Raw genomic sequence first — 26,034 nt, 5'->3', positions numbered from 1 at the left:
TAACAAAGTTGCAAAACCTTTTTTTAATAGAAAGCATAAACGTTAGCAAAACCAAAAGAGACAAATGAACTATCACCAAAATCACTCGTACAATTTCTTGGCCTAAAGAGTTCTGAGAGTTTTGGTTTGGTTCTTTGTAGCTTTCTCTTCATACTTTGTTATTTTCATCGGTATTCCTATCCTCTTGCTTGTCCTAAAAGAAAACAGGAAATGTCATATGGATTATAGGAAAGCAAAGCATAAGGATAAATCATTTACCTGCAACACTTGTGAGCCAAATGACGTATTATATAAGGTTGGACTAGTAGTAGCAACAGATAATTGAGTATCCAGAGTAAGACTTGAGTCCTGAAACATTTAATCAATTTAATCTTGTCATATTTGGATCAAAATTGGACATAAAAAACAAAGAAAATGATATATGAAATACCTGAAATGATAACTTTTTCTTTGTTGTAGCATTAGTTGATGTTTTTGATGTACTACGTTTTTTTGTTTCAAGAACATTCAAATATCGACCATGGGGTCCGACTGTTTTGTTCTTTGGCCGTCCAACAGTTGCTTTTCTTTTAATTCCGCGAGCATTTGAAACTTCCACGTCTTCTTCTTCTCCTTTCACAGGTTCAACATTTGAAGTTGGGAGCATCCATTCATTAGTTTTCACAAGTTCTTTTTTCTTTTCCTCCAGCTTTTTAAGCAATTGACATGCAGCTTCATTTGCACACATCGTCAATTCTACATGTTCAGCAGCAGCAGATGCAATCTCACGGAAGTTGCGACATAAATGGCTATAACGCTTTCCAATCGATTGTGTTATTGTTCCACTAGGTGCCTCTAAACGATAAGAAGAAATGCTTCATGATTTTGCCTCTTTACTCCATCGAGTCAAGATGTAGCTAGATGGGATTCTTCTAACATCCTTTTTATCCAACACTTTCAATGTATGACGACATAAGATTCCAGCAAAAGAAAAATTCATGCAACTACACTGTATCGTTTGGTTTGTAGCATCATAACTAACCAAATGTTCTCGCGGTCCACCACGATAAGATACTTTGTATTCATACACCATTTCAGACTTACTAACCTTTTTGGCAACGTAATCACCGATAACTATGTATTGCTTCTGAAACAACCTGAAAATTTCGGGTGTATACACTTCCTCTGCATGTTGCAACATCTCTACAGTAGCAAATAATACCGACGAGGTATGCATCATTTTGAAGTCAGTAGTTAATTCATTATATCTCCGATCATCCAACACTCTCTCATAGTGTTCAAAGAAGGACAATAAGTCATAACTACTCTTCAAGTATCTTTTCAAGATATTATTCATACTTTCACTACGCTGTGTGCTCACCATATCTGCTGTAAAACTATGACGTCCATATACCATAGCCCACTTTTCTCTCACCTCAAAAACATTTTTCAACCATTTATTCTCTGTCAAATTATGCTTCTTGAGCATATTACTCCATGCCAATAACCAATCTTCTTCTTCCTCATGGTCATATACACACTTCCCAAAGTCTATGGCAAACTGTCCTGGCCCATGAAATACATGGCTTAACTTCTTTGCAGCATTTTGGTATATATGCCAAACACATAACCTGTGTTTTGTGCCAGGGAACACCTTCACTATCGCATTCGCCATTGCTGCAGATTGGTCAGTAAAAATTGTTTTTGGTTGTTTTCTAGACATTGCTCCAAGAAAAGTCTCGAAAAGCCACTTATATGACTCATTGGTTTCATCATATAACAAAGCAGCACCGAACACAACAGTTTGCTTGTGATGATTAACCCCAACAAATGGAGCAAATGGTCTATCATATCTGTTGGTCTTATAAGTTGTGTCGAAGCAAACAACATCTCCGAAAAGATTGTAATCACTTATAGACCGATCATCTGCCCAAAAAATATTAGTGATCATATCTTCCTCATCAAGTTGCATTGAATAAAAAAAAGATGAATTCTCCTCTTTTTTTTTTTGAAAGTACTCTAAAACTGCTCCAGCATCTCCTTTTTCCATTTTTGTCATTCGCTTGCGGTATATGTAATTTCGATAGTCTTTCTCCATAAAACCCAGATTTCCTCGCCCCCCAACTTCTCTGCTCATCATTTCAACAGTTTGTTTTGCTGAAATTCCTGACATGTCGGCATCATGAGCATGTTGTTTTTGAGAGTCAGAGATTTCCCGATTGACCTTCAACAAATGCTTCATAGGTGTCCTCACTAAATTATGGTTATGGTTCGGCTCGAAAGACACAATCTTATATTTTTCGTTCTTCTGAAGGTAACAAGCCATATGAGCATTACAGCCACACCGTGTGACTGGGTGTGAATAAGATTTTTCAACCTCAAGTTCTTTCCTATACCCTTGTTTTGAGCAAACATAAACAAGCCTTACTACCTTATCTTTTTTCTTCTCTCTCCGTTGTTTCCTTACATCGAAACCATGATTGCCGCCATAGTTTTTATAAGCTATATATGCAGCCTCATCAGAACTAAACTCCATTCCAATACATATTTCATCTTTCTTCTCATTTTTTTCCTTTGCTTCCAAAGTAGCAACCTCTTCAGTTTGAACATAATCCTCTTTATTGGCTATGTCACATTCTTCTTCAAATTCATCATTTGTAGCTAAAAAGTCAATCGAATTCTGACTTAACAAACCAAAATCACCCGAGACTTGCAAACTAGATTCACGACCATCAAGAACAATTTCATGACCACTTAGTTGACTTTCCATTGCAATCTGCACTAACCATATATATATATAGATATTATGTCTACCGAACAATGGCAACGTCTTCCTTATATTTGAAGCAGTGAACACAAAAATTGATGTGGATGAATCCAAGATTGAACATATATATAATCATGATCATCGTACCTCTCTTGATGCAAGAACTTCTTCATTGTCTTTGTCATCCATGGATGTAGTTTTCATGTTAATGCTCGTGGAAAACTTAGTACCACAAATATCTTTTAGTTATTTAGATCTGCACATAAAAATCATTTATGAAAAAAGTCAAGCAAAAAAAAAAAGTTTGAACTCAATTAAAGTACTCATCGATGATCATAAAAATCTAACAAAAAAATCTTACTAACACTCCGATGCCTTACGAAAGTGTGTAGTAAGAGGACTACTTTAACTACCAAAAGAATCAGATTTTGGTTTCAAAATTCTATATGCATATGTACACTTTCTTTCTACAGCAAAATTTAATATAGTTTGATATAGTTTAGGTCAGCTAGGTTGACGATCAGCTATACACTTGACGAGGTTAAGATAACATAATTACAAACGAAAAACAAGAAGCACACATAATCCTATACAATTTGATTATGATCTCTTAATTCACGATGGGATATGGTTGAGTTTTATCATTTATAATCTGCCTTCAATCACATATAAAAGAAACATGTAAAGAACAAATATGAAACTAATTGCAGCTGATGAACATCTCTAATTTTTTTTTTTTTTTTTTTTTTGAGAAATTGAAATTTCATGTTTGGATATAGAGATATGCATATGTGGATATAGATTATAGAGTACGCAAGTGAGAAATTTACAGGAATTTGACTGAAAGTGATAGTAGTAGTCTCCTTCTCCGAACCCAATTGACCAAATCAACAATCGTCTGTTGTCGCCATTATAATTGTTCGTCAAAAACCTAAAAAGAAAAGACTGCAACGCCGTTAACGCAATGTTACGTTTATTAATGATTTTTTTTATTAGTTATTGTTTGTTTATTTTGTTTCCTTTATTTTAGATCTTTCAAAATATTTACAATTTAAATGCAAGGTGACATGTCGTGTTTTTATTGGATAATACAAGGAGAAGTGAATGAATGGGTTCACCCTAGGAGTGAACCCAAGAATTGTTCATTTTTTTTTCAGAAGTTGTCTAACCGATTTACTTTTACTTTTTTTTGTTAATTACTTAAATTATGAAAAGAAATCTATGTGGCAATATTTGATTGGTGAAGTGACTTGTGCTTTATAGTATAAAGGATTAGTTTATAGAGTAGTAAACTGAAAAAAAAATTAAGATGAATTATTTACAAACCGTTTTTACATTAAAAAAAACAAATTTGTTTTGTAATGAATTATTATTCGTTCTATGAAAAAAAAAAAATATTCTTCTTTAGTACTGGTTTAAATTTAGTCCTCTCAGTCTGCTATGAAATAAGAAATCAAAATGTACATTCAAATTCATAGTCTACGATGCCGTCTAAGGAAGAAATTAAAAAAAAAAAAAAAAAGTTAATGTAACTGGAATATTCATATGTCAAAGATTTTTATGCTAAGGTCACGAGAATAATACAATTCTCATTCTAGGCAAAAGCTGAAAAGCCTACACTAAAGGTCATAAGATAATATAATACAATTCTACCAAAAAAAAAAAAAAAAAGGGACCCCAAGCCCCACCCCAAAAACTACGGTTTTATTTCAAATTTTATTTGGCTGCATTACATTTGAGTCAACAGAAATTTAGATAAAAATTGGGTTAAATGTCGCAAAAAGTGGTGTATAATTAACGACGTTAGTATAAGTCCGATATATAAACTATGTCGTAAAATATGGAGAGAACAAAAAAGACAAAATAATCTTCAGTTCTAGGAAAATGACCATCTTCAATTCAAGAAACCTATAAGATCCAAATAAAACAAGATATGTGGACGTTTCTATCACTAATGGGAAATTTATGTATCTGGTGTTTTACGTAATCACTCACGTATTAAAAACCTAGGAATCTCAATTTATGCGTATATGTTTCTTCTTGCATTCTTTAAATATATAAGCTACATCTCTAAAATGACAAAAAAAATATTTAAAACATTTTATGAAAAGGTCATAAAAAGTTCCAAATTTTTTTGTTGGGCGGCCTCGTTAGTACTCAAGAGTAAAATGGATCAGGTGTGACGGTGCAATGTTTCTCTTGCTCCATAATTCATAAAATTTTGACTTGAAAATTTTGCAGTTAAAGAAAAAGTATGGGTCCTGAAATCGTCTTATTTTGCATCATTTGTTACAAGAGAAAGCTAGATTTCGGATCATACAGTATGTCACAAGGTATACTTAATTTGTTTTGTACACTCGATTATATTAATGCTTATCATTGACAACTACAGTTTAATGTGGAATAATAATAGGTCTTTAGTTTTGAACATATATAGCTAATAACATTAATTCATCAATGATTGCAGATTAATAATGTTCAAAGAAGTTTCACGGGACTTCATCGGTGTTCATACATAGTATTGGTATCTTCTATGTTCCAAGACGCGCACAACACATGCATTTATCTGACTGGATCAGTATCAAAACATTAGTAGTACGGCTTATTATAAAATCTGACCAGCTGTATATGTTAAATATGAAGTGAATCATATAATATGAAAGTACAACACGTCTTTGTCCTCTAACCGTACATTCACTCTGGCAACTATAGTAATAGTCAAGTGCCAGCCTATCTTGTCATGGCCCGACCCTTATGTGTTGCGCTTGTGCATTCTCTTCTCTTTCTTTTTCTATCATATATTAATTGTTAAGCAAATATTTTTTTTCTTTTCTTTGCTCATATATAATTATATATGCTGTTAAGAGAAAAGAATTGTAATTTTTTTAGAATAAAATAAATACCTATATCTTTAATTTATTTTATAAACATTTTCAAGTCATGCCATTATCATTTAATTAGTTAAAAAAAATTATACAAATAATTATTACTAATAAATTTAGAATTCTATACATTTTATTAAAAAATGAAACGTCAAAGAATGATTTGGTTTTCAACATTTAATAAGTGTTGATTCTAGCTAGAATAGTGTAACATAAAATTTTGAATGCATTGATCATTGAAGATGGTAGTTGTTTTACGCAATTAAGAACACATTTTAGTGGTAGCTAGTCCATATGAATTTAATCTCAAAAAGAAAATTGTCCACACAAATTTTGGACCAAGGACCATATATCAAGTTCGATCGTGAAATAATGTTTTATTTGATGTAACACCAAGGGTGAATTTTGAAATTTGATAAAATTGGAAAATGGTTTTTACAAAATTTACAAAAACAGATGCACCATCCATCATCATCAATATAATATTAATATACAGTCAGAGACTTGTGAGCAAATGTATGAAAAAAATCATTTTATTAACTTCTTTTATTTGGTGACGAACAATTTTAAAAATACAAATTTGTGGGTATAAAAAACTTATTGCATTTTTGGTTGATCTTCTGCATTGGCCGAGTGACCAAAAAAAAGTATAGAAGAATAATGAATTTTATAGAAAGTAGTAAGATGAATAAACAAACTATAGTATATGGAAATAAAATTAAGAACTAATCTACAATGGATCGGAGCAATAATCTGAACAAAAAGCTCTGTTTCTTCCCATCCTTCTTCTTCTCTCTATACCGATATTGCAAAGGAGACGAACAAGAAGAGACCGATGAAGAATAGTAGCAAGACGTGACCGAAGAGGACGAAGATGCTGATGAGCCGCAATACGTCGACGTTTCAGCTGGTTTTTTAGTGTAGTAGTAGTACTCTACAGACAGCTTAGAGAGCCGCTCGGTGAGACAGAGGGAACAGATTCCTGGAGACTGTCGATGTTTTGTGTGCTTCTTGCATGAGAAGTTATTGTCAGATGAACTCGTATTGGATTTGGAGTCTGATCTCTTCCCTTCATCTGTCTTTGATTTCACTGTTCTTCTTGTTCTTCTGTTGATGAGAAAATTCGCCATTGATGATAGATGAAGAGACTGTGTCGTGAGCTTTGGTGTTGAATTTTTTTACTTGTCTTGTGTTTTTTTCCAAACTCTTCGTGTTTGTATTTATATAAGTGCTTCGTGTAGTTAATGCTAAGCTGGTTTTAAATTTCCATGATGTTTCCGAGATCCTTCACTTAGTTTATTATTCTTTCTTTGTTGTTGTATTTTCGTAAAGACTTGAAAAGAGAGAGAGAAAAATCAATATGGAATAGACCCACAATTTGTATTTATTTTCTTTTAAAATGTCTTGTATCTAATTTAGTGAACACTTGTTAGTTTATGATTGGTGAACGTAACTTGTAAGTTTGTTTGAATTTTTATTTATATGTAACCCATTTTCAATTTCACAGTCTTACTAATTTTCCGATTAGTTAAGAACTTAGTATAAGTAGAATTTTTGTTTATGTCTGAATGACAAAAAGTTGGTAGGGTAGATGCAAACATTATTAATTTATACCAAACTTTTTGTTGTCTAGTTTTATGAGATCTTGGAGTGGTTACAGTATGTATTTTCTTAAACGGACGGCTGAGATGTATCAATATCTCCAGTGGGTCCACCTAATTAGGTAAGTCGGTGGGCCGGTGCTATTGGGCCTTTATACTCAAAATGTCCTCCAAGGTCAATGCCCGCCCATCTGGCAGTTGCTAATTACACTTGTCAATTCTTTCTTTATTAGAGACTTTCATAATTTCTTCAAGTGTTCATGGTTTTCACACTCATAAAATTATTGTAATCTCCAAAAGTTATATAGTTAGAAAATTTGATAAGAAAGGATCAAAATTGAAAATACACACCAAACAAAATAAAACTAATTATATTAAAACATTGAAAGAAAAGGGCAGAATTGCCATTTTCTTTACTTTAATTTGCTAGGTGTTAAGCACCATCAAACATAAAACGTACAGCTTATTAGTCAAATATGGATGGTGCTTTAATTTACTTTCTCAGTAAAGGCTTGTACCAATAAAGATTTATAATCATGAGAATGAAACGAAATACCAAGAAAAACATAGGACAAATCATGAGAGATAATTTATAAAAACAAGCACAGTATAATAGCACTGCCTCTAACCTGGTCCTTCAAACGACTCAAACCACAACAAAAACACCTCAGAACCCAACTAATTATGAGAGAGCAAAAGCATACAACAATGCAACTACACAAGTTACAACCAAAGAATCTAACGGCTTCAACACGGCTGTGGCCGAAGCAGAAGGACTAGCCTTTTTGCCTTCCGAAGGTGTAGTTCCGCCTTGTGCTGGCGTAGTTTTGTCAGTGGTACCATCTCCACTGCCGCCTGACGAGGCTTTCGCAACGGTGACAGAGAGCTTCATGCCGCCGGTGCAGTGGCCGGGGATACCACATATGAAGTAGCGAGGACCAGATGTCTTGAGAGCTATGCTTGTGGTTCCGCTACTGTCCGAAGAAATTGCGTTCCCCAGTGTGCAACTCTTGTAGTCACTTTCGCTTACCTCGTCCACCGTGTGACCCGCACCGTAGTTGAACACTATATATGCAAGGGATAAAACGTTTTGTTGGTTGCAAACAAAAACAGATTATAGTTCACACAAAAAAATATTACCAAAAAACTTTAAAAAAAAAAACGTTTTGCTTTTAAAATGTAAAAACTTATAACATGTTAATGCGAATGCATATATTAGTAGTTGAAAGTTGTAACAATTGCAGCATACGTATAAGAGAGACTATGTATATACACATACCGATGGTATCGCCGACAGCGTAGGGCTTTCCGGTAGCCAACGAGCTATAGTCCTTCCCGAGCGACCATTCGATGGGGTGACTGGCGGAAGAAGCAGGTTCAAACATATTGAGGAAGATAATGACAAGAAAACCAACAAGTGTAATCAAGTTTCCCATGTTTGTGTCTCGAGTGTAACAGTAAATATATTTTATTATTGTGTGACTAGTACTAAGGAAATTCCTTGTGAGTTATGAGCAAATATATAGAGAGATTGGAACCAAAAGGGTATGTTGTAGTTAGTAGAGACTGTAGAGTTAGGTCCACTTGCCCTCCAACTAAAGCTCTCATCATTTAAGTTTTGAAAACTTGAATTTCATGTTTAGGGATAAGGACTTGTTCCTCCTCTGCTCTAGCTTTAAACATACTCAACAAAGGGAAATATTTCTACACCTCAAGAAAATGGGTCATGACGTTTGGTGACACATCATAAAGTCACACACTCAATAACACTTTGTAAAAAGATAAATGATGATGCAAACGAAAGTAGTCACGATGTGTCATCAAAGTTCGCTTAATGATTCAATATAATGGACCAAACCAAAAGCAGATGAACTAACTTTTCTTACGAGCAATCACTGAGGCTCTGCAACAACCGAAACCGAGTATGTGACGTAAATTTGATTTGATTTAATTATTTTTTAAAACTAACAAATGTAAGTGGATATGTGACTATGCATGTCCTTAAGTCTAAGTCCTATAACTAATACTACTATTTAGCTATTTAGTATGGTAAAAGAACAAACAGTGGACGCTTCTCCTTTCAAAATCAATTTTCAGCCAAACATATACATTTCCATAAGTTGTACAATAATGCTTAAGACATACTAAATTTAGAATCTAAGTTATTAAAAAGGTGACAGAGTTGAGTTTGTTTGAAAAAACAAAAACTATCTCACCGAAAGATGCAAAACAAAGCATGCATATGATAGAGACGCTGCAACTAATTCTACTGGTCATCAGACTGTTCACAAAAAAGCAATACATTAACTAAATTATCTTGATGTTGACCATATTTGCCTTTAGCATTTGCCAGAAATTTATAGAAATCTCAAAATAATTTAATATCTTAGCAGATTATAGGCCTGTTTAAACAACGAAAATGGGCCTTAAACTAGGCCAATAAACATCTGATATTGACAATTGCTAAGGAAATAACGAAGCAAAGAAAACGATTACTCAAGTAAAGAGTTAATTAACTTTGTCAGCACACCAATTCTTGGTAAGAAAATAGAGTCTTTGGTACAAAGAAAGAACATCCTAAAATGGTTTCACGTACTGTTAAAGAAGGTGCCACAAAACAAAAAACAAAAAATTGTTAAAGAAAGTGCAAAACAAAAAAAATCAGAGAGATTGTGTGAACAAATCTAGTTAAAGTATTTTTAATCTTTGTTTTTTTGGTTTAATTTAATCTCTTTTTATATATACATGTTGCAGTCGCAATATAGTTTTTATATTATGATTCTGCCGAAGCCAACAAAAAGAATTTAACTTAATAAATCTTGGAAAGCCACAGAGTCAAAAGATCAAAGGTAAAATATGGCTTTCATGACTACGACTCTTCACCAATTAAACAATTAGAAGATGCTTCAACTTATCACAGAACAAGTCAATACCAAAGATGACAAGAAATTTTCATCTTTGCCTCTAATATGAAAGAGCAACCCCAAGAGAAATATCAATCTTCTTCTTCTACATTGTCAAAACCTAAAAACAAAACAAAAACTCAAATGAAATATTTCTTGATCTTAATTTCTTCTACTCCAAGCAACAATACTCTTTCTTGAGTGTTCACTAATGGCAAAGAAGAAGCATCGAAAGCTCTTCCCTACCTTAGCATCAGAGACAAACAAAACGTTAGATTGCTCTATAGGAGTCTGCGACCCAAGTTGCCCTTACAATTGCTATCGAGAACCCGATTACTACGCCATATCCCCTCAGCTACCACTACGGTCATCACCACATTTAATCACATCATCATCTCCATCTCCATCAATCTCAGCCGTTTATCAACCATCTCAAAAGCAGCCTTCATCTTCCTTAGACTCCATAACCATCATCTCAATCACTGGTGCGGTCTTAGCCATCCTCTTAACCGGATTATTTCTTGTAGCTAAATTCGTTTCAGACAGCGTAACCCGTGTCGATCACAGAACATACCAATCCAACGACGAAGACAACGACACGGTAGCGGATGAAGATTCTCAATATAGGGAACAAGTGGATCACCCAATCTGGTTAATCAGAACGACAGGTCTACAGCAATCGATCATAAACTCGATTACGATCTGTAACTACAAGAGAGGAGATGGTTTAATCGAGAGAACAGATTGTCCTGTTTGTTTAAACGAGTTTGAAGAAGACGAGAGTCGTAGTTTGTTGCCTAAATGTAACCACGCTTTTCACATCTCTTGTATAGACACGTGGCTTAGCTCTCACACCAATTGTCCTCTGTGTCGTGCTGGTATTGCGATGATCAGTGCCGTCACTCCAAGGTGTTCTGGTCTGGTCGATGTAACGCCTGAAGGATCAGGATCACGTTTGGAGAACGATGGAGTTGGTGAAGAAGATCATGGTCAGGTTGAGAACAGAGTTGAATTAGTAAGAGATGGGGATGAGTCTGATATTAAAGAGAGGGATGATTCAGACAACTCAGATGTCAGAATTGAGATTTATGGATTTATGGACGGTGACGGGTCTGAAACAGAGAGGAAAGAGCAAGTTAGGGTTTTGGTGGAGTGTATGGACGGTGACAACTCCTTAGATTCTCTCTTGCAGACCAAAACCCATATAGAAAGTGTAGATTTTTCGGGAAGATCATGCGAGAAACAGAGTCAGGACTCCGCCAGACACGTCGGAGAATACGAAGCAAGCTGCTCTGAAGAAAACAGTGATGAGCACAAGGTTGCAGCATCACGGAGAAGAAGTTGTGAATCCGCTGAATTGAACGGCGAAGGAACCGAAGAAGTTACAGGGTTTAGTCAGTCAGACTCAGAGATTACATTGAAGACAAATGGAAGCTCCTCTGTATCATCATCATGTTTCAACAAAAACAAGAATTCGGTTTTTCCGCTATAGTAAAACCATTTTTTTCGAATTTTATAAAGAGTAAATAACAAATGCAGAAGTGTTCAAGTGTATGTGTACTCTCAATAGTGATAGGCCTAATAAATTGTGTTCACTCTTTTTTTGGTTTTTCTTTACCTTTTGGTGTGCTCATTTATACAGAAACAATTGTATACAATATACATGCTGAAGTTGAGTGGAAAGATTTGAAAACTTGTCTTCTAAATTCAAAATTACACATGCTCTAGATTTAGTTAGCAGCAACTATTCGAAATCTTCCAACACGACCGACCTATAAGTGGTGGGGATGAGCATAGTTTTGAATACATAAAAGCCCAAATCCATAATTGGCATAACGCTCATTTTAACCCAATCAGTTATGTTAAAACGCCGTCTTGTAGTAGGAGGTTAAAAATTAAAGTTCTGCTATAGGGAATGGGCGAGTGATACAATTTGATATGGACATGGAAAAGTGAAAAAAAAAAAAAAAAAAAAAAAACGTTTGTGTGTGGCTCACACATTGAAAAAGCTATATGTGATGTTCAAATTTGCTTTTCACATTAATTTTTATTCCATTTTAGGTCCATATAAATTTAGCGGTATACAGAAAGATATCGACTTCAATCACATCTAAAACCAATAATATTTACTTAAGGAAAAAGTTGATGATTCTAAATCTCAATCATGAAAAAGATGCTAAAAATCTAACAGTCAAGCTGTATAATGGAGGAGGTCCTTTCTTATTGATAAAAATAGAGGGAATAAATTTTTGATTTTTTTGGTGTAATCACATCGATAGGCTTTACTTTTTACTTTTTCTGGCTTTTGCTTTTTAACCCTAAAAGTGAAAAAAAAAAAAAAAAAAACAGAGATTCGAAAGATCTTTGATATGTCTTCATGATACGACAATCATCATCGTCTTCTTGCATGAATCCCATGTACTGCTGATTCTGTGCCTCCAAGTTTAAATACAAAAAACTTTAAAGAATAATTCAAGCCTTCAAAGGGTCACGAATATCATTATCATCATCATTGATGATTCATGATCGTAAGTTTCTCTACTTTTCTTACTCAATCATTTTCTTAACTTCTTGTCTCTCCTAATTTGTTTGTAAAGGCTTATGTATATCCAATAGGTAATATGGTGATTTAGACTCTGACTGGTGTTTTTATATGTGTTTTTATATGTGTTGATGCATAACGATATAATATGAAAAACAAATTCTCACTAATTGTTTATGGCTATATATTAAGAAAAGAAAATCATAAGTCAGAAAAAACTTTAATCATGTTAAAACGGTGGATTAAGGTGAAATGATAAACCAACAACCATTTTTTTTTAAGTCTAATTAAGAAAGTTTTGCCAAATTTGACATTTAAAAACTTTTATTTACAATTCACCAAACTGTTGTAACTTTGTTTGTAGGGTATATATTTAATGTATAAATTTGTGCAAAATAAATTACTATCTACCTTAACAATAATAAAAATAACCTCCTCGGTGAAATTGAAATTACCAAAACCAAATTTCAACTGATTGGCATGCAAAACAGGAAAAACGGGTAAGAGACTGCATGAGTGCATGAAACTAGCTCATACGAGCAAAGTACTCGCGATGATGTGGAACTGACTCGCTTTGGTATATTTATATTCGAATAATAATCGATGAGACAGGAAATGCCAAAGTAGAATTATCGTTAAAGCGAATGCAAACCATTCAATCAAGTAAACAAACAATCATGAGAAAGCTTTGAAGTCATTGAAGCAAATCATATTACATTATTCTTTACAGAAATTATATTTTCTTACAAAGACATCATTCTCCATGAGACATAAAATAACAAAGCTGTTTTGTTATATTATATGAAACTTATTTTTTATTTGGCTTTAGTTTTAAAGAAATTACTAGGTAACAACTTGCACTATGTGCAGGATAAATTGATTTAAAGAAAATTATTATAAGTAAAATTATTATCCTAGAACCAATATGTATTTGTGTCAAACATAATATGTAACTTAAGTTTTTTATTTATTTATTCAAAGCTGTGTTTTTTCGTGTAAAAAATATGTTTTATTCGTGAAATTTTTGAATGTGTAAGAGATTTTCTGGTAAAAAAAATATTGATAAAATATTACTATTTATTGCAACATGTTTTTTTTTTGTGGTTTAAAAATCAAATTTTTATTTATGGTTTATCAAGTAACTATAACAATTTTGCATAATCTAATAATCACTCATTTTAAATATATTATGATTTTTTTTGGTACTAAATTTATTTATAATGATAAGGGTTATTGTCTCATTCATTTTTAATAACACATAAATGAATATACAATTAGAATGTATATTCCTATTCGGTTATCAATATTTCCATTTTTTAATAAATAATCACACTAAATGTTGAGATTAATTTGTTTACATACTTAGATATATATATATATATATAAATAACCACACATCATGATATCCTCTAATTTGTTGTCATTTTTATATTTATTTATGAATATATATAAATTTATATTTATTAGGAATTAAGTTTCTTTTAATGAGTTAGAGATATTTCAGGAGAATATACTTCTTTTTATAATCCATTTTAATAATTATTGAAAGCTTGTTATTTAAATGATTATGGTAATAATACTAACATATAACATTTCATTTTTATATGATTATGTTAATAAGTTATATGTTTATTAAGTTATATTTCCTATTTTTATTAATTTTATATTAATTGATATGTTTTTATAACGTTTTTAGAATATTTTACTTATATTGATTTTAAGAAATCAATATTTATATTAATTTTAAGAAATCAACATAGTTTTGACTTGTATATTTGTAAGTAAATTTTAGTGAAATTTTGCTTTACTATTAAATTTGTGTAAGAAATGATGACATATCTAATTATTATTCAGTGAATTGTTTTTAAAATAAATATAGTGGCATAAAGCTGTAATTAATTTGGAAATTTAAGGGTACTTTGCTAAAAAATGTCATGAATTCACTCGCGGCGACACATCGGCTTTTTCTTAAACGTGATTCTCTATTAATCACCGATAATGTAGGTTCCATCATCATCAAATTCTAACATATAGGAGTATTCTGTAGTTTTCGAAGTACTTATTATCTGAAACGGATAATACCAGTCTTATATGCATGCTGTATACTATTAGTAGGCTAGATGTGGGCATGTGGCAGTACTAAAATTAAAAAGGAAGACAGTGTTGTTGAAACAAAATCTCGGCTGATGGAGTAGAGCTTAGAACATGGTATACTTAAGCACGTGAGGATTTATTAATCAGAGAAAAAACTGGTATGTGGCAAGGACATAAAATAAGTTTAGAAATTTAAGGAAAAAAAAAGTTACAAATATCAGTGGGCGTTTTTGTTGGATTCAAAATTTGTTGGTTTGGGTGTAAGAAAGAAAAAATATTTGAGAATTTTGGGCAATTTTCATGTGATGTGATAATTAATGCAACTAGGTTTGGTATTAAGTTTTAACTAAGAATAAGCTAGACAGACTTTTCAATGCGTTTCTTTGAAAATGGATTCCTTCTTTTATGAATGCACAAAAATAGCTGAAACTAGTATATGTTTGCTTACCAAAAAACTAGTGGCGGATTCAGTCAGACAAAGTCCCTCCAATTAGAATTAGCCAATTAGGTGTTCGACGACCTCCTTCACATGACTCATACCTCACGGTAATTGGTTGAAATGTTTTCAGCTATATATCTCACAACTAATCAATTGCTTAATTAAGGTTTATAAGCTAGTTCCTCTTTTGTTATTAGGTTGAATTAAGGTCATCACACACAAGTCCTATAAATGTTTTAGTTATTTTTTGCATTACAACGCTAATTAACAAAAAAGAAAGTAGAATTTTATTTTATTTTTATTTAGTTTGATATGAAAAAGAGAGTAAAAAGATCACACATTGAAAAATTAGAGTTTCTGTAAATGTGTCATAACTAAAAGTTCAACTATATTAGCTAAAGGATGACTCTTCTTCGATCCTCCTTAGGATTTGATTCACAGCTGCTGCAATATCTTCCACTGTATTCAATTGGCTACCTTCTTCAACCTGAATAAACCCATTAATTTTTAAGTTAGAAAAAAAAATGATTATTAAGTTACATGAAAAAAGGTTGATATAGTAACTCAAAAAGTAAAAAGACAATAAAAGAAAATGTTATATATTTCGAGGAAGAAGCTTATGAATGTGTCCTAAAACAAGTGGCGTCATTTCGTTCTGCCGTGCACAGTGCATCCACAGTTCTGTGACCACCAAACTTCCACAGTACACACATATATATATACACACACATTCACACATGTGTAGGCATATGTCATCTTTTTGGTCCCTGATTCTTACAAGAATCAATGTTATGATAGTACTCATTGTTTTTAAAAAAAAATAAATAAGAGAAACGATGATTTTGACCCCCCCAATAATTGAGGGCAGCCCTAACCAAGTAAAACAGAACAATTTTTATTATTGTTCCTCGAAAACCTTTTCTGGCCCAGACAAATAAATCACAAAATGTACTAATGAGGGACACATTAAATGAACAAAAAAATTTGTGACTGGGAAAAGAATCATTGAATCATACATTGACCCAAAACTAACAATGAGAAAATAATGATTAGTCTCCCATTAATACCACGTTAATTCGGATATGCAAAATCAACCCACTAACCCTAAAAAACGGTATTATATAATCACTCTAATCTCGTTAGTTAGTAAAAAAAAATGACGAAAAAGAGAGAGAAAAAAACATTGTACCTTGACGCTTATGGAATAGAGGACGGAGTCATCTCGAGTGGTGACGTTGAGATGAAGAAGAGTGAGCCTTAGGCTCTGTATTGATGCGACCAGTTTAAGAAGCTGCTTCGGTCGCTTCTTCGCAAGTATCTTCAGACTTGCATGGCTCTCCACCATCGTCACCTCTATCTCCGCCATCCCCTCAGCCGCTGCCGCTGACGTAGGCTGGCTCGAGTACTGAGGAAATGCAAAGAAATCCGAGAATGGTCCGGATGAGCTAGCAGCGACGATTGTGTTGGTCTGGTCGCGGCCGGTTTCGTTGTTTTCTGCGGCGGTCTTCACTGGAGGCTCAATTGATTGTAAATGATGCTCAAGCTCCTTTAAGTAGCTAATGGCTCCGCCTACGATTGACGCTTGATCTCCCTTTAACCACCAACCATAGGTTAGCTTAGCCCATAGAAATTGCTAAAGGTTTTGCAAAAACAATCAAACATTTCTATATTTCGTACCTTATTTATACATATTTAAATATTATGTCACCATTTCATCATACATCTATAATCTGTATAGTCCTTTTTGGGTGTAATGATGTTCAAGACTTTATTTATGCTCCCACAATTCCACTAACGAAATTTTCATTTTAGAGAGTTACATATCTATAATATTATGAAAAAAGAAATAACGACTAACTTTTTTTTTTTTTTTTTCATCATATATAACGGCTTTCATTCATCCATCATCATTCTCAAATTTATGTTTAAAGCAAATAAACATGCATACATGCATATCTATATGAACATATAGCCTATCTGCCTATGTATGTCCTAATTAGCTAGAAGTCTAGAACATAGGCTTTGCCTTTTTATTTTATTTTTATCTTTGACACGTCAAGAAATTACAGCTAAAGCTAAAGCACTACTGAAGATATCACGCGCTCACACACTTATATACATATAACTGTTGTATGTAGAGACTAACCCTTTGAGCATAAGAAGGTGGCATGAGAGAACGGAGAACGGCGAGGTACTCATTCATCTGTTTCCGGCGATTTCTCTCGACGGCGATGTGAGTCATCCTCTGGTTCTCGATCTCTTCCTTGTTCTTGCAAGACCTCGTCCTTCTCCTCTTCCTCCTCCCTCCTACTGCCACATCCAACGGCGGAGGCTGGTTCTTGGTATCGACGGTAGATCCATAAGGAAGGTCGTCTCGTGGCCATTGAAGATCCTCTTCGTTGTAATTATAATCATCACTGTTATCTCCGCTTTTACCGTTGTAATTATTACTCGCAAACCCATGTTCTTGTCCTTGCCCTAGCTTAATGTTGTTCTTGGTGTCTTGTGGATCTAGATCTTCTTCTTGAAAGTACAAATCGTGAAACGGGAAATCTTTGCAAGAGATGTAAGAGAATGGATCTTGCGGGTAAACAACAGCCTCCAAGGCCATAGTTAGCTAGAAAAAATTATTGAAATATACACTTGAATATGAAAAGGGTCTGAGCGAGAGAAAGAGAGGAAAAAAAAGAAGACAGAAAGTGTTTGTCTTTCTCTTTTTGTCTCGAGAGGGAGACAAGGCAAAAGGTAAAGATACACTAGGGAAATCAAACTTGTTATTATCCCTCTACAAGATTTTATTTATAAAAAAAAATCCAAAAGAATTCAGAAATTGAAGAAGAAAGGAAACAGAAAAACTCAAAAAGTGTGGTTTTGATCTATGGAAGAGACGAGAAGCTTGTGAGGGTTATAAAGCTGATATATTTTTTAACAATAGAAGCTCTGAAGAAAATCGAAAACAATTGAGTTCAGAAAAAGTAGAGATATAGAGAGAGATTGTGTATTATTTGGTTTTGCACGTGAGATTGTAGACCGGTCCACAAAACCAAAGAAAATATTCTGTGTGTTTTTGCAGGCTTTGGGGTTCGTCTTGTTACACTCATGTTCGATGAGAGAGAAAATAATAACATGTTTAAGTCTCAACTTTATACGTTGCCATGTATTTAATGTTTTTTTTCGCCGTATATGATCACATGTGAGTCAAAGTAATAGAGAATGAAAGCTTCATTACCCCTTTTAATCCCAAAGTTTGGAATGATAATTCTGTTGTATATCACTTTTTTAAGTGTTCAAATACTATTTTGCTTCTATACGGTACGGTGCGTGTGTAATGCGTTATTGATCGACAGAGAGAGACGGAGAGAGCTTGATGACAAAGTTTGTTTTTTTATTGTTTCTATGTATCAGCCGACGTCAAAGCTTTATAAATTCGAAATCTTAAAGGCTTATTTATACGAGTATTTTTCCCCGAACCATGCGGAGACAATGACCGCTGATTTATTCTTTTTATGAAATCATATCGTTTATCACATAACCCTACCCGTAATGGAATAACCGTAAAAAACATCAAAAACCATGCATGGGTCCGAAAGCATATTTGCCTTTACAACTCTTGGAAGCTAACGATTTATAGAGTGAAAATTAATTTTAAATGAATACATTTGCTTAATTAATTGTACAATCTAGCTACTTGTTTTGATTTGTAAAATCATGCTGTAGTCACTTTTAGTTTTCGATTTATTTTTTCACAAAACAACAAAGTATTTTTGTTTTTTTTTTGTAAACAAGTATTTTTGTTTTATTTTCGATTATTCATAATATACAAGGTTTCATCGTATGAACGGAAACATTATACATGGGCCGCACTCGTATCTGTAGATAACTACTGTGTATTTCTTTTTCTGTATAAATACACTACATTGCATAAAACGATAACACTTTTTCACTGTAGAACATATATGATTTATACGTGCCATTTTTTAAAACACTGGAGTTATAACAACTTTTGTTAACGCTAGTTTAAAAAAAAACATTCAAAGAGTAGATTAGAAGACATTAAAAATATGTAAATTCGTCTAAAGAGAATATACTTTCAACCATGTCTGGTTCAAACGTCTTTAATAACAAGAAATATTATATATTAGCTAAACCGAAAACAACACTAAAATCATATACCCAGATTGAAACAACCTACTTGCATATTGATTAAGAAAAAAAATTGGGATATAAAACTTACCTTTTCACCGTTTTCGACTCTCTAATTCTGGCCGCCACATACTTCCTTTGTCGTTTTATTATTCATTTTCGAAAACAAAAGCAATATGATTTTTTTGTACATCAAAATTACTCGACTAGCTAAGTTTCGAATGTCCGTAAAACAATTACTCAAATTAAAAACCTATCTTTTAACAAAAAAAATAAAAACGTATCCTCTAAAAGTGATAAGAATTAAACACGTCTCACATTTGCCATCCGATCCATTTACTCGGTCAAATTTAGTCATAGAAAAAATCACGACAAAAAAAAAATAGAAAAACATTTCGGCGTGTGGGGTATATGCTTTATCAATGTAATCATGTCATGTTTTAAACAAAGTATTCTTGATGTTGACATATGTGATAACTAAGAGATGATAGCCCAACTTAATTTGTCTATTAACTAGGTGGCATCTTTCTATTAGTCTGATTAAGCACAGTATCATTAATTATGACCGAACTTTTATGCGGAAGAGAAGATATTAGAGTTGGATGGCTATGATATGACTTAGGGTTGCTGTGTAACAAAGTTGGTTGGTCGCTTGAGCCAATAGAGAGAAACAACAATTTAAATGTGATCCAAAACGTACAAAATCTCAGATAAAAATCATCTGATCAAGAATCCTATTTAGAAACACGGTGGAAAATAAAATCTAAGGCTGTGATACTCTTGTCTCCTTTAAGTCCGTGTAACCTATAGTTTTTTTTTTTTTGGGACATAAAAGATACCACAAATTCGAAACCATCCAAAGGTGTACTATAGTAGGAAAAATAGTCCCTCGACTGTAAATTTCGGCAAAATACTTTAGATACTTTTTCAAGGAAGCATTTACAAGAAATTAGTGCAACGTTAATTTGAAAACAAAAAGAAAGTCAAGTAATAATTTAACTTATAAAGCAATAATAAGGAAAAGACTTCTAGATCTCATACTAAAAAAATAGATTGATTCTATAAGTCCTATGACTCGAAAACAATTACAATTTTAATATATATATATATATATATATATATTTTGGATGACACCGAAACAATGTTAATAGAAAAGTATAAAAAACACTTGTTCCACTCACATATTTTTTCTATCCAACTAATCAATTAGTTGTTTTATTTACCAAATTTAATCAAATGAGAAGAAGATGCCAGTTCCTCTCGCTTGAATTCAGATTACTAGTATTATATTGGAAAATCATACCGATTAAAATTTCATTTTTAATTCATATCTAATTTTTAAATAGTAACCTTTAATCAGTTTCTAATAATTTTTATAATTAAATAACTACTTGTGCTGGTTTTAAAATACCATGACATAAATTAGTTTTTTTTGAGTAATATGTATTGATTAAGTGAATTTAAACAAGTTTTGAATGGTAATAAATTAGTTTTTTATGAGTAATACTATGTACTCTCTCTGTTTTTTATTAGTTGTTTCACACAGATTAAGAAACTATTATTTTTTTTGTTTTATTCTTTTTAAATATATTTTTAATTTTTTGATTGGTTAAAACATTAAAACAGTTGGATAAAATTAGAATATTTATCAAACATTTGCATTGGAAATATAAAACGACAAGTATTATAACACAAAATTTTAACTCTAGAACGACAATTAATAAAAAAATGGCGAGAAGATTGATTAAGTGAATTAAAGCTGATCTTGAATGGCAATAAATTAGTTTTTAATGAGTAATATGTATTGATTAAGTGAATTAAAACTTTGGTAATGACATAATAATGGTACTAGCAATTAAAATAATATACTGGTCAATGCATGAGTACGTAATTTCATGTCAAAACAACTGATAAGGATTTGTCCCGACGATATGGAGGGATGAGTTATTTCTAAAATAGTTTTTCTTCATCTAAGATAAATGATCAGTACGACCAAAAAAAGATAAATGATCAATCTGGCATATAATAAATGCATAAACGATCCAACATATAAAACTTTGGTACTGGCAATAAAAATCCCAAAAATAATTTCAGTCAATGCATGAGTAATTTCATATCAAAACAATTTATAAAGATTTGTCCCATCGATTTGGAGGTATGAATTATTTCTAAAGTAGTACCAAAAAAAAATCGAATTATTACAATCGATTTTGTTATCATCTTTTAGTCATCTAAGATAAATGATCAGTCCGACCAAAAAAAGATAAATGATCAATCCCGGCATATAAAATATGCGTAAACGATCCAACATATAAAATCTAAAAGGGCCCTATGCAAAATCATGACACACAACGACACAATTGAACCCGTGGCATAAAAGAACTTGCAAGAAAAGAACTAAAACAACATACATATAATCATTGTTTACAGATACTAAAATATTATAATGACGCATGCATTAGATATTTTAAACACTTCATATTATATAATTGAGTTAGTGTGTTTTAAATTTATCACAAAACTTTTTTTTTATGAAGTTAAACTAGCTAGATATAGTTATATTATTAATTGATCAATATATGACCTCATTGTTTTTGTATTAGTGTTTCAAGTTGTATTGTAATCCGTTTTAATTTAGTGTCTCGTCATGTTTTTTTCTGTGGATTACAAAACTTCCAAAATGCTAATAATATATCAAATTATTGAATAATATGAAAACCATCCAGAAGTAAATTGAGTTACTTTTGATAATTCAAACCAAAAAAAAAAACCAAAGCATCAATTTAAACTATTCTTTAACAAATGAAGTCTACCTTAATGTAAGAAGGATATGGCGGTGAGGGTCAAAGAAGTAAAATTGAAACAAGAATGGGACGAGACTGAGCCATGTGACCTCACAACACGCTTCGTCTCTCTCTCTCTATTGATCTCAAACATTGGCTTCTCTCTTTTCGATAACACAATCCAAAGCTCTCTCTCTCTCTCTCTCCGATCAAAAAGTTGAGTAGCTTTCTGCAGCAGCAGTACCATTTCCAATGTCTTTGTTTCCCATTTACTTTTATCTCATCCTTCGATTCATTATACTTGATCAAATCATGTTCAGTTATTATTGATTCTATTAAAAGTAAATGTTTTTTCTTTCAGCAAATGGCTTATAAGTATCTCAAAGAAAGATTAATGCCTTCTGCCTTACACTCTCTTGTGTAATTTTTATTTAGATTTTTTCACATATATAAAAAAATGAAAATAGAGTAAAGATTAAGCATGAACGAAAACTTTTACAAATTTTAATTTAATTTTAAATGGAAATTAAGTTATTTGGAAATTCTCAAAATATAATATACGCCACTACAAAAACACAATACATGCTATCATAGTACCAAAACCAGTTGTTTCAGTAATCAGTACATGTAAATATCGTCACCCGACAGCGTGAATACATTATACATATATCGTTTTCAATCGGCTCGATAGATTTGAAATTTCCGATAATGACTCTATTTTCCAACAAGACATTCCATACGGTATTTTGGTTTTCTGATGGTTTTGGGGTTTTAATATTTATAGTATACAATTTCCATGCACATTTTTTTTACTAAGAACGAAGAGGTTTTTTCTTGGAGAATGTAATAGTTTCTGGTATATATGGTGATTACGTTATTAATGCAATTTTATCAGATTCTTGTCCAACTTGAATTAAATTATATACTAGTATGATTTAACCAAAAAAATAATCTAGGGACAAACTCAAATAACACGTCGCAAGTTTTCCTTTGTCGTAATGTAGTTAGATGCACGCTCTTCTACAATTTTTGCATGTCCTTATTAGTGAAATATAACAACGTACTTGATTATTAAAGTTAATTAATACATGTTCGTACATGATTCTTGATGCCCTGGCCATATCTTCGTCGGATTATGGCGCGCATATGTTTACAACTAAATTATTTATTTATCGAGCCTGACTATATGCTTTTTTGTTGGTCTTACTGCACTTTGTAAAAAAGTGAAATGATCTGCTAAAAGTCAAGTTTTACACTAGTCTGATAGGTTTTGACCATTTTTTTTTTTCCAAAATACTTCTTTTTTTTTTTTTTTTTTTTTTTTTGGACAAATTTTTTCCAAAATACTTCTTACGATAAAAGTTTCGTATATACACACCAATGACCTATCAATTTCCAATTCATATCAAGATATGGGTTTAAACTTCTAAAAATTTGAGATAATTTTTCCGTTTAGTAACATTTATTAAGGAAAACAAATAAAATATCGCTGTCTTGTTATAGAAACCTGTGTGTTCAAATCAAAGTTTTGAAGTAGCAAGATAACTCTGGCAACGTCATAAGCCCAAAAATGCTAGAATTTGCAATTTGCTGTCATTGATATATCGGACCATCCATTTTTATATATTTGTGGTGATAATTTAAAAAAAAAAAAAAAAAAAAAACTAAATAGCTTACAACTAAGCAATACTGGCAACAAAATTAACACCCTAATCTACATTTTAAAATAAACCTCTGAAATTAGCATGTGGTTTAAGCGGAAACCCCGCTACCTGAAATTCTAACTCGAGGACTGTACTTGTTCAAAGCATGTGTTCATAATATTCTAAACCTTAATTGTTATTATTATATATATATATCCTTTGTCTCAAGACTAGCTAGATTGCGATAGATATGAATCATCGTGTTAAAGTTCTAATTTGCTCTGGCCCATACGTACTAGAGCGTTTGTTTTTAATTTCGAGATTTTAGAAAAACACATTCTGTATTTCTGAATTTGGTGTTTCGTTTTGTTATTTAAGATACAACAATAGTTCATTCACAATTCCACAACGTATCCCTTTTAAGCTCAAAACAAAAGGAAAACAACAAGAATATTATCGATAGTACGTAAAGTTAAAAACAGTTGCTTGTAGCGAAAATCATCAGCATAACACATATACGAATTCAACTTTTTCCTACCACTTTATTGAATATGATGGATGGTGTGATCGTGGGAAGATTAGGATTCAATGGATCTTAACTTCCTATTATTAAGAGTGAAAATGAATTCAAATGTTAAGAGTTAGGAGGGAACACTAATTATAGTTTTTTTAGAGAGTGTGATGTTATGAAGCTTTTGTGCATATTAATAAAATCTAAAACAGAGAATCTCTCTTATATCTTTAAATATATATATATATATATATATATATATACCATTGTAATCAACTGATATGATTCTCCCAAGGAGTGGACACTCTAAGGTGGTGAAAGGGATAAACTTTGCATCCAAGAGACTGTGAAGTCTAAAGGATCAAAGGATGTGGAGCGAATGGTCGCACAAGAGCTGCGGAAGACTCCTGATATACCGGTGGATCGATTTTTTGGATATTACACACCAAAAGGGATCAAAACCTTGCTGGATATGACACACCAACAAGGAATGAATAGAGCGATGGATCGAGAGACGCCACAAAGATCTGTGAAAGGATCTATGATAAGTCTGAACCAACCATGAACATAGATATGACGCACCATGAACATGGAATTCCAAAAATTACAAGATATCACATCTTGAAAGAGAGAAACTTCTCTGATTTTTACTCAACAACAAAAACTTATTTTTTATTCATGAATTAAGCCTCATTATATAGAGGAGATACAACAATTTCCTATAACAGTCAGCAACTTGGGAATGCAACAACTCGAGAATTGAAATTCAAACTCTAAAGTTAGTGCAAGAGAGAGAAACCCACGTAAATAAATGCTGTTTTGAGAATGGACGAAAATCTCTCTTTTCTTCTTGGTTTTGGGCTGAATCCACTTTTTTGGGTTTCTCTGATGGACCAAGATTCTAGAGCAATTTGATTTGTAGCTTAATTCAATCTGGTCTGGTCAGAATCCTCTTTTGAATGGGTGTATGTCTGAATTCGCGTAAGCTGGAAATCACATGTTTTGTAAATTGCGTAACTCCTTCATCTGAACTCTGTTTGATCTGATTCTTCTTCGAGAAGTTTCGTAATTGAGCTGAGCACATTCTCCAACTGGTTTCATGCACAAATTCTTCTTGGTTAAGCAGATAAGCATCAAACAATGAGCACATGTCCTGACGCTTCCCATTATCATATCATACTCTCCCTCTTGAAAAAGGATTTGCCCTCAAATCCGGATACTGTTCTTTTTTTTAGTTCCTTTTCCTTTTTTTTTTTTTGATAAAAATAAAAGAGAAATAAAGGATGAAGAGATGAGAAAACGAATGAAAGAAGATGGAGAGATGAGAAGATGATAGAATAATAGACCAAGCTTAGAGTGTTGCTCTGATACCACTTGATATGATTCTCTCAAGGAGTGGACACTCTAAGGTGGTGAAAGGGATAAACTTTGCATCCAAGAGACTGTGAAGTCTAAAGGATCAAAGGCTGTGGAGCGAATGGTCGCACAAGAGCTGCGGAAGACTCCTGATATACCGGTGGATCGATTTTTTGGATATTACACACCAAAAGGGATCAAAACCTTGCTGGATATGACACACTAACAAGGAATGGATAGAGAGATGGATCGAGAGACGCCACAAAGATCTGTGAAAGGATCTATGATAAGTCTGAACCAACCATGAACATAGATATGACGCACCATGAACATGGAGTTCCAAAAATTACAAGATATCACATCTTGAAAGAGAGAAACTTCTCTGATTTTT

General features: G+C 32.6%; 3 protein-coding genes, 1 non-coding gene and 1 pseudogene across 7 annotated transcripts; 1 reads left to right on the top strand and 4 right to left on the bottom strand.

Annotated features, from left to right (window-relative positions):
* On the bottom strand, window positions 1-3,695 carry LOC104704529 (protein FAR1-RELATED SEQUENCE 5-like). Of its 2 annotated transcripts, XM_087458189.1 has the most exons (5): window positions 3,577-3,693; window positions 2,894-3,002; window positions 431-2,755; window positions 259-348; window positions 1-193 (listed from the first exon to the last, which is right to left on the bottom strand). In XM_087458189.1, the coding sequence occupies exons 2-3, from the start codon at window positions 2,948-2,950 to the stop codon at window positions 857-859; spliced, it is 1,956 nt and encodes a 651-aa protein (XP_087314315.1). In that variant the 5' UTR covers window positions 2,951-3,002; window positions 3,577-3,693; the 3' UTR covers window positions 1-193; window positions 259-348; window positions 431-856. The 2 variants fall into 2 exon arrangements, with proteins under 2 accessions (XP_087314315.1, XP_087314316.1); XM_087458190.1 differs by having other exon boundaries at window positions 1-348; window positions 3,577-3,695.
* Window positions 3,696-6,143: 2,448 nt separating this feature from the next.
* LOC104700940 (protein SALT UP-REGULATED GENE D) lies at window positions 6,144-6,887 on the bottom strand. The gene has a single exon (XR_015561866.1). It is a non-coding gene; the product is annotated as a protein SALT UP-REGULATED GENE D (transcript).
* An 854-nt stretch (window positions 6,888-7,741) lies between these two features.
* On the bottom strand, window positions 7,742-8,919 carry LOC104700939 (blue copper protein). The gene is made up of 2 exons (XM_010416547.3): window positions 8,509-8,919; window positions 7,742-8,294 (listed from the first exon to the last, which is right to left on the bottom strand). Exons 1-2 carry the CDS (start codon window positions 8,663-8,665, stop codon window positions 7,912-7,914), a joined length of 540 nt encoding a protein of 179 aa, XP_010414849.1. The 5' UTR covers window positions 8,666-8,919; the 3' UTR covers window positions 7,742-7,911.
* A 1,231-nt stretch (window positions 8,920-10,150) lies between these two features.
* On the top strand, window positions 10,151-11,825 carry LOC104700938 (RING-H2 finger protein ATL54 pseudogene; annotated as a pseudogene). Its single transcript, XR_015560818.1, has one exon. The product of XR_015560818.1 is annotated as an RING-H2 finger protein ATL54 pseudogene (transcript).
* A 3,646-nt stretch (window positions 11,826-15,471) lies between these two features.
* Window positions 15,472-18,335, bottom strand: LOC104700936 (transcription factor bHLH96-like). 2 transcript variants are annotated; one of them, XM_087456367.1, is made up of 3 exons: window positions 17,354-18,335; window positions 16,397-16,798; window positions 15,472-15,974 (listed from the first exon to the last, which is right to left on the bottom strand). In XM_087456367.1, the coding sequence occupies exons 1-3, from the start codon at window positions 17,816-17,818 to the stop codon at window positions 15,960-15,962; spliced, it is 882 nt and encodes a 293-aa protein (XP_087312493.1). In that variant the 5' UTR covers window positions 17,819-18,335; the 3' UTR covers window positions 15,472-15,959. The 2 variants fall into 2 exon arrangements, with proteins under 2 accessions (XP_087312493.1, XP_010414846.2); XM_010416544.3 differs by having other exon boundaries at window positions 15,472-15,694.
* Between the last annotated feature and the right edge of the window lie 7,699 nt (window positions 18,336-26,034).

Source organism: Camelina sativa, chromosome 7 (genome assembly GCF_030686135.1).
Source record: "Camelina sativa cultivar CO46 ecotype springtype chromosome 7, ASM3068613v1".
Taxonomy (NCBI): Eukaryota; Viridiplantae; Streptophyta; class Magnoliopsida; order Brassicales; family Brassicaceae; genus Camelina; species Camelina sativa.
Note: the sequence above shows the minus strand (reverse complement) of the source record. Positions and strands in the feature narration are given on the sequence as shown.